The sequence below is a fragment of the Crocuta crocuta genome, unplaced genomic scaffold (assembly GCF_008692635.1).
Source record: "Crocuta crocuta isolate KB4526 unplaced genomic scaffold, BGI_CrCroc_1.0 scaffold328, whole genome shotgun sequence".
NCBI classification, from domain to species: domain Eukaryota; kingdom Metazoa; phylum Chordata; class Mammalia; order Carnivora; family Hyaenidae; genus Crocuta; species Crocuta crocuta.
Genome location: NW_027529645.1, coordinates 492,816 through 509,677, shown reverse-complemented (window position 1 = coordinate 509,677; position 16,862 = coordinate 492,816). Strand labels below are relative to the sequence as shown.

The following is a 16,862-nucleotide window of genomic DNA, read 5'->3' as shown; positions in this document are numbered from 1 at the left end:
CCGGGGACCGTTCAGGGCCTGGCATGATTAAAATGATAAAAAATGCGGTTTTGTGCAAGGGTGGGGTGGGGAGTGGGGGAAAGAGTCACCGCCCGTTTTGTATTTTTACTGCCGAGTGTTACAGTTTTGGCATTCTTACTCGTAGAAGGTTGTTTAGAAACCATCATATACTTTTCTAAAACAGAGAGCACTGCAGATGTGTCCGGAGTTTAACTTAACTATTGGTATTTGTGCCATTAACCTCCCTTCATTATAGGTTTTTTAAAATTCCATCACTATCTCAGCAGGGATCTTTGCATTACGTTTTGATTGTTTTGGGTTTTTTTCGGTTGTAGTAATGAGAAAGGGAAAATCGTTGCTGGGAGTGCAAAAAAAAAACAGGATACCTTGGTATTTTCTGTAGTGCTTGCTTTTGCATCATTGGGGCTGAATAATTTTAGCTGATTTCAAGTTGCTAATTAGCTGTGATTGTGGCCCTGGAATGAATATAAATAATTTTCTGGTTATCATATGGCCTAAACTTGACTCCAGAAAATGTAAGGGTGGTTTATGGGGTATATTTCAGGAAACATTTTTTGGGGGAGGGGGGAAAGGTGAGGCTCTGTCTTCTAGGGAATGTCTTGGCAATTGAATACTTCTGATTATATGTTTCTGTAAAACTTTTGAAGAAATGAAAACTGTTTAATGCTAGCCTGAATTTTGTTCAATTTCTATGTAGAGTTTTGTTTTCTTATTCAAAATTAATTTTATTGTTTGGTATAAAGGATGTGGCATTTTAGAGTTTTTGCTTTATATTTTTGTTAAGTTTGGGGCAAAAATCTTAAGGATTTTTAAGTAAATTGGAAAAAAGCTCCACTAATTGAAGAGAGGAAAGACATGCAACGTATCTTTATCCTTCTCTAAATTCTTAAAATGTCTGTGTTGCTATCAAGTGTGACTGAGCTATTGATTGCGTTATTGCCTAAGGCCACAGACAAGGCTTTTTTTTTTTTTCCGTTAGGATCCCTTAATAAAAACAAATATGGTAAGTTATAGATGAGAGGCATTACCTAATAATTTTCTTTGCCCAATTGAATGTCTTCTGTGTAATAGTTTAAAATAAATATTTTTAGTGTTTGGAAAGTAGTATTTAAAAATTTGGTATAACAATAAGAGTCTGTTTTAATAAGCTTCTGTCTGTTAGCCCTAAAAAGGAATCTTGTGGGATATTAAAATCTTGTATTGAACTTGTACAAGCAGTACTGGATTGAGAAGATCTGGGTTCTAATTTTGGTTCTTCCATTCAACAGCTGTCTCTCTTTGGACAGATTAACTACCTTCTCTGAAATTGTTTGGTTCTGGGCAAGTAGAGTAATAGCTCAAACCTGTTCTGAGAAGTATGTGAAATAATGCAAGTAAAATTTTCTGTGAATTATAAAAGTCTTTACAACTATCAGTTACAATAATTTCCTTTAGTAGCTAGGTTCTGCAGAAAGTACCCTGTCAAAGAATATACTTGCATCGAGTATGAAAAAGACTTTATGATGTAATTCTAGTTTAAAAAGCTCATACACACATAATAGGACATTTTCACTTTTCTATATCATGTAACCCATACTGAAGTGAAGATATGACAAATTTTCAGACCCGGAGAACACCATATGCTTAGGTTTTCAAACTATTTTTGTTCATATATTTATATGTATCTTTAAGGTCCATTTTTTTCTGTCTAAATCCAAAGTTGTTGGAATTTATGATACTAGAAAGGTCATTATATAGAATCTGTTTATTCTGAATAGAATTAGAGAGTGATTGCACCATTTTCTTTTGAAGGATAATGACATCCTCTTAGAAGCCTAAGGATTATGCCAATTCAGGAGTTTACCATTTTAGCATTAAGATCTGTTTATTCTTGTTTTACAAAATAATACCCTTTTCTGGAGCAAAGGGGCTATAAACTTTTGAGATGTTAAAACAGTATATGTTGAGGTATTTAAAACTCATTTGAGGGGTGCCTCACTGGCTCAATTCAGTGGAGCATGCAGCTCTTGATCTTGGAGTCATGAGTTCAAGCCCCATGTTGGGGGGAAAGTTCACTTAAAAAAAGTTGAGTCCCAGGAGGCATCATATATTATCTTAAAATGAGATCTTACAGCAGGTTATGTTATTTGAGAAAGATAAACTTTCCTGTAATAAGTTTATTAGTCTTTTTCATTAATTTGTGCATATCTTAAAGCACACTGCTAGTGAAATGATTGTAAATAACTGGAAGGGCTTACATCTAACTTACATGATTTGAACAGATCAATGCTTAAGTATTATAAACCACTATTTGAAAAATATTTACAGAGAGATTCTAAAATCATATTTGGTTATACCTTTTGGTAATAGTTATGAAAATATATTTTGATAGTCTTTCAAGTAACGTTAGATTTATATCACTAAGTTAAAGGTAACTGATTCATCAACACCTTTCAGCATTAGTAACTTTTTAAAAGAATTTTTAATGTTTTATTTATTTTTGAGAGAGGGAGAGACAGCATGAGTAGGGGAGAGTCAGAGAGAGGGGGAGACACAGAATCCGAAGACAGGCTCCAGGTTCTGAGCTAGCTGTCAGCACAGAGCCTGACTCAGGGCTCGAACCCATGAACCATGAGATCATGACCTGAGCTGAAGCCGGACGCTCAACTGATTGAGCCACCCAGGCGCCCCAGCATTAATAATTTTTAAGTCATTTTGAAGCCAAGGTCTAAAATGCTGAGATGCTAATACATTGTACATATTTCTTTTTTAAATAGTCAAGATTTTAAAAAAATTATTTATTCTTGACAGAGAGTGAGTGAGAGAGTATGTGAGCAGGGGAGGGGCAGAGAGAGGGAAAGAGAGTCCCAAGCAGATTCCACATTGTCAGTATGGAGCCTGACCTGGGGCTTAAACTCATGCACTATGGGATCATGACCTGAGCTGAAATCAGGAGCCTGATGCTTAATTGCTTAACTGATTGAGCCACCCAGGCGCCTGTAGGCAGGTGTTGTTGTTGTTGTTGTTGTTTTTGAAAGACTAGGACGGGTGCACTTGGCTGGCCCAGTCAGTAGAGCATGCAACTCTTGATCTCAGGGCTGTAAGTTTGAGCCCCATTGGGTCTGTAGAAATTACTTAAAAATAAAATCTTAAAAAAAATTTTAAACATAAAAAAGGAATGAATGAGGTTTTCAGATTATGAAAATACTCTAAAAAAAATTTTTTTTAAGGTTTATTTTTCAGAGACAGAGTGTGAAGGGGGGAGGGGCAAAGAGAGGGAGAGACATAGAATCTGCAGCAGGCTTCAGGTTCTGAGCTGTCAGCACAGAGCCTGATGTAGGGCTTGAGCTCACAGAGGGTGAGATCACGACCTGAGCTGAAGTCAGACGGTTAACCAACTGAGCCACCCAGGTGCCCTGATTATGAAAGTACTCTTATTGTAGAAAACACCGTTAAAAATTTCTCCCAAAGTCTTATAATAATAATTATAGACATCTGAATGATGAAATGGCAGCTGTATCTGCCTTCAGATATGTTGTAGTGTGGTGAAAAACAGAATTCCTGTGATGTGCTTGATTAACCAAAACTGTTGCTTGCGGTTTGTAATAGTTCTCACAATTCATTAGTAGTGAACTATCCAATAGTGAGTACATCAGATTAATTATGAGGCCTGGTAATCTAAAAAATTTGAAGTATGTATATGGTGCTTTAACTTGAAATAACCATGTACAACAAATACATCTCTTTTACTTCCAAGTTAAAGGGGTGCTTTGGCACATTCATGAATATGGAATTATTTTTGGACACACATACACTTGTAAGTAAGGAAGATTGAAACCAAATGTTAATTGTGGTAAACTATTTTGCAAAGTAAAGAGAGCTCTTTTTTAAAAAATGAAATTAGGGGTGCCTGGGTGGCTTAGTTGGTTAAGCGTCTGACTTTAGTCTAGGTCATGCATAATCTCACAGTTCATGAGTTTGAGCCCCACATCAGGCTGTCTGCTCTCAATGGGAAGTCTGCTTTGGATCCTCTGTTCCCTTGTCTCTGTTCCTCTCCCCTGTGCGCATGCGCTCGCTCTCTCTCTCTCTCTCTCTCAAAAATAAATGAATGTTTAAAAAAAATCAATTATATGCTGGGGCACCTGGGTGGCTCAGTCGCTTAAATGTCCAGCTTTCACTTAGGTTATGATCTCAGTTTGTGAGTTTGAGCCCCATGTCGGGCTCTGTGCTGACAGCTAACTCAGAGCCTGGAGCCTGCTTCAGATTCTGTGTCTCCCTCTTTCTCTGACCCTCCCTGACCAGTGCTCTGTCTCTCAAAGATAAATAAAAACATTAAAAAGTTTTTTAAAAATTATGTGCTGACGGTTGGTGGGAATGCAAACTGGTACAGCCACTCTGGAAAACAGTAGGGATGTTCCTCAAAGAATTAAAAATACAGCTTCCCTACAACCCAGCAGTTGCACTAGTTGGTATATATCCAAAGTATACAAAAATCTGCTTCAAAGGGACACATGCACCCCACTGTTTATAGCTGTGCTATCAAGAATAGCCAAATTATGGAAAGAACCCAAATATCTATTGACTGATGAATGGATAAAGGAGATGTGTAATACACACACACACACACACACACAATGGAATCCTACTTGGCAATCAAAAAGAATGAAATCTTGCCATTTGCAGCAATGTGGATGGAACTAGAGTGTATTATGCTAAGTGAAATAAGTCCGTCAGGAAAAGACAAATATCATATGATTTCACTCATGTGGAATTTAAGAAACAAAACAGATAAACATAGGGGAAGAAAAGGAAAAATAAAATAAAAACAGAGAGGGAGGCAAACCATAANAAGGAGATGTGTACACACACACACACACACACACACACACACTGGAATCCTACTTGGCGATCAAAAAGATGAAATCTTGCCATTTGCAGCAACGTGGGTGGAATTAGAGTGTATTATGCTAAGTGAAATAAGCCCGTCAGAAAAAGACAAATATCATATGATTTCACTCATATGTGGAATTTAAGAAACAAAACAGACAAACATAGGGGAAGAGAAGGAAAAATAAAAACAGAGAGGGAGGCAAACCATAAGAGCGTCTTAAGTTCAGAGAAAAATAAAGGGTGCCTCGAGGGGAGGTGGGTGGGGCTATGGGCTANATAAACATAGGGGAAGAAAAGGAAAAATAAAATAAAAACAGAGAGGGAGGCAAACCATAAGAGAGTCTTAAATTCAGAGAAAAAAAAGGGTGGCTAGAGGGGAGGTCGGTGGGGCTATGGGCTGAATGGGTGATGGGCACTAAGGAGGGCACTTGTTGGTATGAGCACTGGGTGTTATATGGAAGTGATGAATCACTGGGTCCTACTCCTGAAACCAATGCAACACTGTATGTTAAGTAACTTGAATTTAAATAAATAAATAAAAATATAAAAAAAAATTATGTGCTGATTTTTTTTAAAAGTGTGATTAAGTAAATTGAATTTATCTTAATTATATCAGTTTGGAAGATGTTGAAAGTGTATTTTTCTTTTTAAGGAAACAGATCCCAAGGGAAGACTTCCACTAGTAATTTAATCAGTGTGAGTGACATTAAGGAACGATGGATGTAGAGAATGAGCAGATACTGAATGTAAACCCTGCAGGTAAGAATATTTTGAACCTTGACTGTATTGTGAGCAAGTTTGAGGTCACACCAAATTTTATGAAACATAATATTAAAACCATCTTTACTTTAAAAGCCATTCTAATATGCTACAGGTAAGTTATATTGTTTTTAAAATCAAGTTTGTGACTCTTTATTTTCATAGAGGTTCTTCATGTTCTTATTTTCTGCTCATCCTTTCACATTCCATACATTCTTATTCCCCGTTGTTTATAATAAACTGTATGGTTCAGAATGGAGAAGAATAGTGAACTTGCTCATTAATATTTTCAAATGAACTAAGTTAGCGATTTTTATAATATAAACTATTATTGGTATCTTTGATCTCTTTCCTAGTAATTTACTTATTATAAATTGCTTATGGTATTTTTCCTTATTTTCCATAAAAGTGGTTTTGTGGAATAGTTGTCCAAATGCTGAGTAACTTCAGACAACTTAAGTTGTACTTCTAGCTTTCAGACTAATCTTTGTAGAGAGTTAACTAGGATTTTGAAATATTCTGAATTGTGAGGTTTTTTATCTTTTGAATTTCGGTTTTCTTAAAGTCAGATCAATAGTGCTTATGAAACGCTAAGCCTAGGTAAGTATGAATAGCAAAATATAAATGAGTAATTGATAGAAACATGGGTTAAAAATTATAAGGTCTAATATATAAAATATACCGAGGTATGTTCTGCTGAAGTCATATAAACATATTTGAAAGGATATTAAAATAGTTGAAAAGAAACCCAATTGTAGAAAATAATGTTTAAATACTTAGTACTCCAAGGGACAGTTTAAAGCATTTTATTATAATTTAAAGTCCTTTATCATCTGGATGAGTTTAGTGGTTTGCCTTAATTGTAGAATAATGAAAGCAGTTTGTTACAGGTAAATGTTTAACGTTTTCTTCAACTGTATACTCTTACTTGAAATTCCATTTTACTTGCCTGATCTCTCTGGTCTTTTTTTCCTCCTTCCTCTTATTCTTCTGCTCTTCTCTCTTATAATCACTCCCTTGTCCTGTCTGTTTAGCTGTCAGTGCTCTGCTATACTCTAGCTCTGTATTTTCTATAGTTATAACCATCTAAGATTTAAATGTGGATTTGAATATTGGCCACAATCCTTTTTAGATATGTAACTTTTCTATGAAACATCTTCCATCTGCAAATTGAGGATAAACAGCTTCCTTCTAGAGCTTTGTGAAGATTATAGACCATGTGTATAGAGTGCCTTACATAGAGCCTGGTATCTAGGGGTAACAACAGTGATGGCAACGACAAAAGAAGCTGCACTACTGCCCTGACTGTGACTGCTGCTAGTAGTTGTAGTATCGTAGTTCGGTTATGATGATGTCTCAAACTCATCCTCTAACACTGACTTCCTGTCTAAACACTTTAAGACGCCATTTTATACTTCTTTGTTCCATTTAAAACCCCTTTATTTTTCTTTAAATGTCACTTTCTTATTTACCCCAAAATTACTAGCCTTGCTCTTTTCAGTTAGTTAGGTGAAGAATTATTGCAACATTTTCTTAGCTGGTCTCCCACTTTATTTATACTTTCTCTTTTTCCTTATATATTCTGTATTCCTCTGCCAAACTAAACTGCCTGTGATCTCAGTCTAAGCTCTGACCATTAGAATGTGGTGGTGGTCAGCAGTTATTCTGGTGACAAGCAGGGGCAAGATTATGTAGGATATTAAGTTACAAGGTAATGAGTTTAAACTTTATTTTGAACTAGTGGAAATACCTTCAAAGGGTTTTCAGTGGGGGACATGTTTTAGAGATTCCATTTCCATGCAGTTTGGAGAATGGTTTGAAAACACAGAGACTAATGACAGATGCTGCTTAATGTTTTTGTTTGTTTTGGACTCATACTTTTTGTCAAGAATTATACAGATTTTAACACATCTATGTGTTTTATAGGTTGATTTAAGAAATTTTAGTTTCAACATATTAAGACATGTTAAAACCTATGCACATGGACTTGACACAGCCTAATTACATTTAGAAATATTTAAAACCACTTGAGAGATTCAACTCTGACTTGACTTAGCCATAATGAACAAAACTCTGGCCTAGAGGACCTAATTCAGTAGCTTTCTGACTTAGAAAGCTTTTTAGAGCAAAGCCAAGTATCTCCATGCCATTGTTCTCCATGGACATTTGAGTTGTTAGTATGAAAGATACTCAGGTGCTGAGGGTACAAAGAAGTACAGGTAAAGGCACGGTTACTCTTTCGAGGCTTATGACTTATTTGGAAAAGCAAGACTGCTACATAAATAGAAATAACAAATGTGGTGAATTGAACAGAGAATGGGCATTAGTGTTATTGTAGCTATAATTGTTAGGAAAGTTTTGTGGAGGAAATAAAACTTGAGTATGTCCTCAAAGATTTTGATAAGTGAAACAGCAGTGGTGATGACATTCTAAATAGGACCATTGGGAACTCCAAATATGTTGCTGTCTTTTAGGGGATAAGGTACAAATCTTATATAGGCTGGAAGATTTTCACAAGATGGTAAGTAGTACGTCAGGTTTAGAGAGATGAATTAAGGCTTTAAAAGCAACCTTTATCTTTCAAAGCAGTGAAGCCTCAACAGTTCAGCTCAGTAATCATATGTGATCATTTATTTGCCAAATGTCTTTCAGGCTCTTTGGATTAGAATATTTCCTAAGTACCTATAATTAATCAGGAGATGTCTGGCAAGGTATTTAAACATTCTCAGTCTTATTTCCTTATCTGTAGTAATGATCTGGTATGTAATAAATAGCTCTCAAACTTGTGGGTTAATTACAAAAACACCCAGCACAATGCCTGATAAATAATGGCATTCTATAAATATTAGTTTATCTCTCTTCTCTCAAGATTCTTAGTTGTTTCTTGCTATCTCCAGTTGCTTAACTCTCTTAGCTCATAAAAGTCTAAAGGTTTTATTTGTGGTTATATATTAACATAGATTTTATTTTCTAAACATTCAAGATAACGTGCTTTCATTAATCTTTGCTCGTTAAAATTCACTGTCTTAGTTTATTTTCTATGATAATGTGAAAAGTAATCCTGTTTAGTTGTCATTTATTAGATTGAATCATATGAAATTTCCAATATGTGACTTGTTACTGACCTAAAAAATGTAATTTCATGTGATAGGTTATTAAGATAACCTATGACTATAACTGGGATAACCGTGGATGGTTAAAGTACTTACTTAGAATTTCTTTTCTTCATTTTCCTCTTTAAGATCCTGATAATTTAAGTGACTCTCTCTTTTCTGGTGATGAAGAAAATGCTGGGACTGAGGAAATAAAAAATGAGATCAATGGAAATTGGATTTCGGCATCTTCCATTAATGAAGCTAGAATTAATGCCAAGGCAAAAAGGCGCTTGAGGAAGAACTCATCCCGGGACTCTGGCAGAGGCGATTCAGTCAGTGATAATGGAAGTGAAGCCCTTAGAAGTGGAGTAACTGTACCAACCAGTCCAAAGGGAAGGTTGCTAGATAGGCGATCCAGATCTGGGAAAGGAAGGGGACTACCAAAGAAAGGTTGGTGTATTCCACGTCCACAGANTCCTAGAAATAAATAAAAAAAACATAAAAAAAAAAAAAAGAAAACAATACTACTTGTTTCTTATACTATGGTTTCCTTGTTCTAGGAATATGAGAAATTTAAACAATGGTGGTGTAACAGTTTGTGATTTTTGTATGTTATTACAAAGTAATAATCTGAGGACCATTCCACTTGAAAGTTGAGCCTTTTTTCTTGAGGAGATTCAGTTTCCTTGAGCAGAACTTTATTTCTTATTTTCAACAAAATACACATGGATGTTTTGTACAGTTATGAATTGTTACATGTATTCTCTAACTTTGCTTAAAAGTAGGGTCAAATTCATCATACCTAGGGTGCCTGCCTGGCTCAGTCAGTGGAGTATGTGACACTTGATCTCAGGGTCAGGAGTTTGAGCCCACCATTGTGGGTAGAGATTACTTAATAAATAAAAGTTTAAAAAAAAGAAATTCATTATACCTATTATCTAATGAATATAATTATGTTCTTTGTTAAGAGTACATGATAAATATAAGTTGGATTGCTAATATCTGGATCAGAATTTTTAAAATAAACTTTTAATGTTTATTTTTGAGAGAAAGACAACGTGAGTGGGGGAGGAGCAGAGAGAGACACACACAGAATCCAGGCTCTGAGCTGTCACCATAGAGCATGACATGGGGCTTGAGCTCATGAACCGTGAGGCTATGACCTGAGCTAAAGTCAGATGCTTAACTGACTGAGCCACCCAGGCGCCTCCAGAATATATATATATTTTAAATTTATTTTGAGAGCACATACACAAGTTGGGGGGGGGGAATCCCACTGCACTGCAGTACCCAATGCAGGGGCTCAAACTCATGAACCATGAATGGTGAGATCATGATCTGAACTGAAACCAAGAGTTATTCGCCTCTCCAGCTGATCCACCCAGGCGCCTCCCTGGATGAGCATTTGAATGATTTTAGAGATCTGGTTCTGAGTTCTCTTTGGCTGATTGGTTGGTTGGTTGGTTGATTAAAAGATTTTATTTTTTTAAGTAATCCTTGAACCCAACATGGGGCTCGAACTTACAACTTGAGATCAAGAGTTAAATGCTCTACCCACTGAGCCAGCCAGGCACCGCCTAAATTCTATTTCGCTCTCTTTTGGAAACTGAAGTGGATTGGTCTATTTCACAGCTATTTCCAGTGCCTAGAGTAGTGACTAGCAGTTGCAGATACTTAAGTATTTTTGACAAGGGGGTCTATTAGCTTTGGTCTGTGGTAAGATTTTGATACAATTTGGAGATTTCAGTAGCTTCTGAATGGTGGGAACTTCCAATTTGTAGCCTAGGATTCTTAAAAATTTTTTTGTGATCTGTCAAAAACTGTTACTCTTGTGTAATGCCTCTACAACCATTGGTTGGGTCAAAGGGAATTCTAGTAACCAGATTCTGTTTCTAGTGGTAGGGATTGTACTCTTGGTATAAAAATACAACCTTAAAAAAAGTGGTGATACTGAAAAATTCTTTAAAAATAATGCAGTGTGCTGAGCCTTAAAAATATTTCAGTTAGTTTATGTAGAAAAACCACTTTGAAAATTGGAATTGTTAAACTTCAGCTGGTCAGTTTGTATATAGAAGTACAGAGTAGTAGTGATCAGTGCAGTTATTTAGCTTAAATAGCTTAGTTATTTGTAACATTGCTGGTTGTCAAGTATAGATTAATGTGTACTTTCATATTTAATGAGTAGTAAACATCTGACTCTTGATTTCAGCTCAGGTCATGATCTTATGGTTTGTGGGATTGAGTCCCATGTTGGGCTATGTGCTGGCACCACTGAGCCTCCTTGGGATTCTCTCTCTCTGCCCTCCACCCCTACCCCATGCACCTATTCTCTGTCTCTTTCTCTCAAAATAATTAATTAAAAAAAAAATAGGAGTGCCGGGGTGGCTCAGTTGATTTAGTGTCCGACTTCAACTTAGGTCATGATCTCACAGTTTGTGGGGTTGAGTCCTACTTTGGGCTTTGCGCTGACAGTCTGACAGCGTGGATGAAGCCGGCTTCGAATTCTCTATCTCCCTCTCTGTCCCTCCCCTCTGCCCCCTAAATAAATAAATGTTAAAAAAAAATAATGAGTATTTGACTTTGAAACACTTAACAGTGGGAACTGTGCTTCTTTTTTAAATAATTTTTCCCTTAAGTTTTCTATGCCACATCTTACTGGTTCAACAGATTTCTTTTTGTTTTGGCCTTATGAAATGTCCAATAAAATTTAGAGCTCAGCTACATACAGTATGCCCCTTGGGGTCCCTGATACAGCTATTTTTCTGTTCTTTCTTGGTTTTGTTCTATTTTAAAGCATCTTCCTTTCTAGTTTTAATTTTATAAGCTATTTCAACTTGATATTTTGGAAATAGGTTATAAAATGTATAATGTCTAATCATTACTGAAAAAGTGATCTGAGTAACAAATTTAAACTATAACTCAACTGGAAAAAAAATTAAAATTCAGTTTTTAACTCTTATTTAATTAATATCTGAATATCTAGAATTATTTCAGATTTCAACTAAAATTTATGAACTCTGAACTTTGTGTTCTTTTCTTTCTCAATTTTAAACTTTTTCAGGTGGTGCAGGAGGCAAAGGTGTCTGGGGTACACCTGGACAGGTATATGATGTGGAGGAGGTGGATGTGAAAGATCCTAACTATGAAGATGACCAGGTATCAGTGTTTTACTTTGTTTTTAAAATCCATGTTTAAAATTCTTATGAATTTTTCGACTTCATGTCTGTAGTTTACTCATACATTTGTAAAATCATACATTCTATATCTATACTCTGTGCCTGTCAAATCATATATATATGATGTAGAGTATATGTGTATATGTGTGCATATATAATGTGTGTAAACATGTGTAGCATGTGTGAATACACACACATTAGTATCTGTATCTAAATCATACATGTACTCAGTACTTTTGGACTGTTAGGTAAATTTTGGATTAGGAAACCAAATTAATTGGTAATGATAAATTTTCACTTCATTTCTAAAGTGAGTCAAAAGTAAGTCTTTACAAATTCGCTTAGGATTATCAAGTTGGCTATTTTTCTTTTTTCTTTTTTTTTTAAATATTTTTATTTATTTCTAGGAGAGAGAGAGAGAGAGAGAGACAGAGCGAGCAGGGGAGGGTCAGAGAGAGAGGGAGACACAGACTCTGAAATAGGCTCCAGGCTCTGAGCTGGCAGTCAGCACAGAGCCAGACGCGGGGCTCGAACCCACGAACCGCGAGATCATGACCTAAGCGAAAGTCGGACGCTTAACCGACTAAGCCACCCAGGCGCCCCAACAAGTTGGCTATTTTTCAATAAATTCTGTTGAGTTAATATAGTTTCTATAGTAATGAAAATCAAGAAGAATATATTTTCTTTTGAATATCATAAAAGAGTTACAGATATTATCTTCCTTTTAAATATTACTGTTTAGAATGGTAACCCTATGGTATATTTTATTTTGGAAACATAAATGTCTTTCTTCAATGATGAGACTGTAAGTTTTGTTTTTCTTTCTTATGCTGTGCTTTTATTCCCATGATTTACTCATTCCATAACTGGAAGCCTGTATTTCCCACTCCCCTTCACCAATCTTGCCCCTTCTCTCTGGCAACTGTCAGTTTGTATGTACATGTCTGATTCATTTTGTTTGTTTGTTTATTTTTTAGATTCCACATGTGAGTGAAATCATATGGTATTAGTCTTTCTCAGTCTTATTCACTTAGGTCCATCTATGAGAATGTAAATTTTCAATTTATATATATAAATGAATTTATATATATATTTGTTTTATTTTTATTTTTTTAAAAAAACTTTATTTTTAAGTAATTTATACACCCAACATGGGACTTAAACCCACAGCCCCAAGATTAAGAGTCGCACACTCCACCGACTAAGCCAGCCAAGAGCCCCTATGTATTTATTTTTTTATTGGAAAATGTCTAGCTTAGACAAAAGTAGAATAGTAAAATTAACCTGCTGTACTCATCTCCCAGCTTTACCAACTTCAGTAATTAGTAACTCATAATCAGTCTTATTTTATACAGTACCTCCGTTTACTGTTTCTTTTGTATCCCTCCTGCATGCACCGTCCCCACCGTCCCCACCCCCCCATGCTCTAGATTATTTTGAAACAAATCCCAGACATTATGACATCTTTTCTAAAGAACTTTGTATAGTGATAAAAATTTTAGACAGGAAATTATCAGGGCATATGATAGATTGTTTTTATTCCATATTGTTTGTATATACTTGTCTGTTTTAGCTAATTGTTGGATATGGAAATATTTCTTTGTTTTTTTTTAAGTTTATTTATTTATTTTGAGAGAGAGAGGGAGAGTGCCAGAATCCCAAGAAGGCTCCAAGCTATCAAGGAAGAGCCCGCTATGGGGCTTGAACTCACAAACTATGAGATAAATAATGACTGAGCTGAAATCAAGTCGGACACTTAACCAGCTGAGCCACCCAGGCGCCCCTAAATATCCTAATCTTAACATCATAGTCTTTCAAGTGAGACTGAAACTAGCCACAAGTTGCACATAAACATTTCTGGACTGTTTTGTGGAGGAGAAAGGAGATAGAAAATTAATGAACATTAGTTTCCTTGTTTTTTGAAATTTTTGATGACTAATGCTTTTCCTTAGAGATTTTTTAGTCACTACAACATTGGTTCTTGTTACAAGGATTTTTATTATAGTATTAATCATGAAGTCTTTGGTTCCTTCATCTTTTTTTTTAAGTGAAGTTTTAATGAAAATAATAGGTATGCTAGGAAGCCATCTTAAGCTTTTTGGTCACTGAAGGACTGGTATTATGAGAGATAAAAATTAACTTAAGATATGGGGGGTTGGCAGCAAGTCATATTTGCTGTGGTTAGTGGTTTTAAACTCTGTTAGTTTATTCAGATTTGTAAAAAATAAAACAAAACAACAAAAAACCAAACCAGTGACATGGATTCTATTTTGGTATCAGTATTCAAAGCATGTAGCACAACATTTTCTTGCCCTGAATGAGGATGGTATATAAAATTAGTTGGGATATAAAGTTAGAACATAAAAGTATTATTTATTTATTTATAGTGTGTATGTGAACAGAGGAGGGACAGAGGAAGAGGGAGAGAAGGTGAGTTGTAGGCAAGCTCCAAGTCCAGCGCAGAGCCCATTTTGGGGCTCTGTCTTCTACCACCATGAGATCATGACCTGTGCCAAAACCAAGAGTTGGATACTTATCTGACTGAGCCACCCAGGCACCCTGGATATAAAATTATAAAACAAATTTCAGTTTATTGAGCACTTTGATTTTTAATTTATAATTTTTCTCCTCCTTCCCTTCCTAGGAAAACTGTGTTTATGAAACTGTAGTTTTGCCTTTGGATGAAACAGCATTTGAGAAGACCTTAACACCAATCATACAGGAGTATTTTGAGCACGGAGATACTAATGAAGTTGCGGTAGGTTTAAAATTGCACGTATAATTTACTTTTTTTTAAATTGTTTTTTATAGTTTATTTATTTTTGAGACAGAGAGAGACAGAGCATAGGTGGGGGAGGGGCAGAGAGAGAGAGATACAGAATCCGAAACAGGCTCCAGGCTTGAGCTGTCAGCACAGAGCCTGATTCAGGGCTTGAACCCACAAACTGTGAGATCTGACCTGAGCCAAAGTGGGACGCTTAACCGACTGAGCCACCCAGGTGCCCCGCGCGTATAATTTACTTAACATAGGAGAGAAAACATAATTAAAAGCAAAACATCATATCCAAAATTATCTTGGATCACTGAATAAGTTTTAAGCATTTTCTTTTACATATGAATTTCTAAGAAATGAAGTAAAATTTTCTTAATTTAGATTAGTTCTTTCCTACTTGTTATGAAGGCTATATGCCATTCCTTTCCCTGAAAAATGGCACAACAATATTTTAACACTTTTTGTAGTTATATATTTTTGTAATTGATAGTGTATAAAATATGATATTAACAATTTCAGGCATCTGTGGGACCTACTCAAACCTCTTCAAGATTCTCAGTTAAAAATGCCTGATTCAGTTCTATTTTTTTTGACATTCATTTCAATGCTTAGGATTAAGATAAAATTTATCTTTGTACTCTGTCCAAAAGAAAGAGAACACAGATATAAAGATTTGAAAAAGAATGTATTACAGGAACTAAGAGAACAAATGTGTTTTTGAAATGTAATTTGCACAGGAACATTTCCTGTGGTATGAATTGTTCATAAAGTAAATCATAAAAAGTAAAATAAAATTACCTAACTAGGATTACCGACTTAAAGTACTAAAATTGCTCTCTTTTAGGAACTCCTGGGTGGCTTAGCTGGCTGAGCATTAAAAAAAAAAGAAAAAGATCTCCTTTAAACTTAATGTGAACAGTATAAAGTAAACTTTAATGCAAAGAGAAATGTTTGAACAGTAGAATATAAACAGCTTACGATAATGTAAAGTGAATCTCCACAAATATTCATTAAAAAAATTTCCTGGAGGGCTGCCTGGGTGGCTCAGTCAGTTGAGCGTCCGACTTCGGCTCAGGTCACGATCTCACAGTTCGAGCCCCTCGTCGGGCTCTGTGCTGACAGCTCAGAGCAGCCTGGAGCCTGCTTCCGATTCTGTGTGTCCCTCTCTCTCTGCCCCTCCCTTGCTCATGATCTGTCTCTCTCTGTCTCTCAAAAATAAAAAAATGTTTAAAAAAAAAAATTCCTGGAAATTAGGGGCACCTGGTTTGCTCATTTGGAAGGGTATGCTACTCTTGATCTCGGGGTCGTGAGTTTGAGCTCCACATTGGGTGTAGAGATTACTTAAATAAATTAAAAAAATTGTAAGACACAGGGTTAATTAATTCCTAATACCAAATTTAGCAACACATAGTTTAATACTGTTTTAGGTGTAATTCACATTCTTTAGTGATGTTCAGATAGTTAAAGCTTAACAAAGTGGATCAGTATCTAGTTTATATGCACAGAAAGATGTATTTATCCATTCCTACAATATTTACTGCTTTTCTGATTATTTCTAAAGGGGAAGAGGTAAGGCTATATGGATAAAATCTTGATACTTCAAAAAATAAAATGATATTGAATTAAAGGTTCTTTAACTTTTAACTTTGCTTTTTTTTTTTTTTTTGAATAGGAAATGCTAAGAGATTTAAATCTTGGTGAAATGAAAAGTGGAGTACCAGTGTTGGCAGTGTCCTTGGCATTGGAGGGAAAGGCTAGTCATAGAGAAATGACATCTAAACTTCTTTCTGACCTGTGTGGGACAGTAATGAGCACAAATGATGTAGAAAAATCATTTGACAAATTATTGAAAGATCTACCTGAATTGGCATTGGATACTCCTAGAGCACCACAGGTATGTATGATTCTTCTTTTTATTCATTCTCCTCCTCTCCTCCACTACACTTCCAATTATAGAAATCATACATGCTTCTAGGAAACTTTAGTAGATAAAAGAGGACAAAATGACCTGTATTTTTTAAACACACAAAAATAGCCGTATGGCACTTTAGTGTATTTTTGTCTAGCTGTTTTTCTTTTTCAAGTATAGTTTTCGTCATACTATAATTTTATATCCTGCTTTTCCACCCATGCTTTGTATAGTTTGTAGGTCTTTTTTTTTTTTTTTTT

At 35.5% G+C, this 16,862-nt stretch overlaps 1 protein-coding gene across 1 annotated transcript in view; it reads left to right on the top strand.

The window, feature by feature from the left end:
* PDCD4 (programmed cell death 4) overlaps nucleotides 1-16,862 on the top strand; it is a 33,388-nt gene that overhangs the window by 1,410 nt on the left and 15,116 nt on the right. The window contains exons 2-6 of the mRNA XM_077762428.1: nucleotides 5,543-5,649; nucleotides 8,892-9,194; nucleotides 11,806-11,900; nucleotides 14,565-14,678; nucleotides 16,366-16,587. Coding sequence (XP_077618554.1) covers nucleotides 5,607-5,649; nucleotides 8,892-9,194; nucleotides 11,806-11,900; nucleotides 14,565-14,678; nucleotides 16,366-16,587 — 777 coding nt within the window. The 5' untranslated portion in view covers nucleotides 5,543-5,606. The remainder of the gene's footprint in view (nucleotides 1-5,542; nucleotides 5,650-8,891; nucleotides 9,195-11,805; nucleotides 11,901-14,564; nucleotides 14,679-16,365; nucleotides 16,588-16,862) is intronic.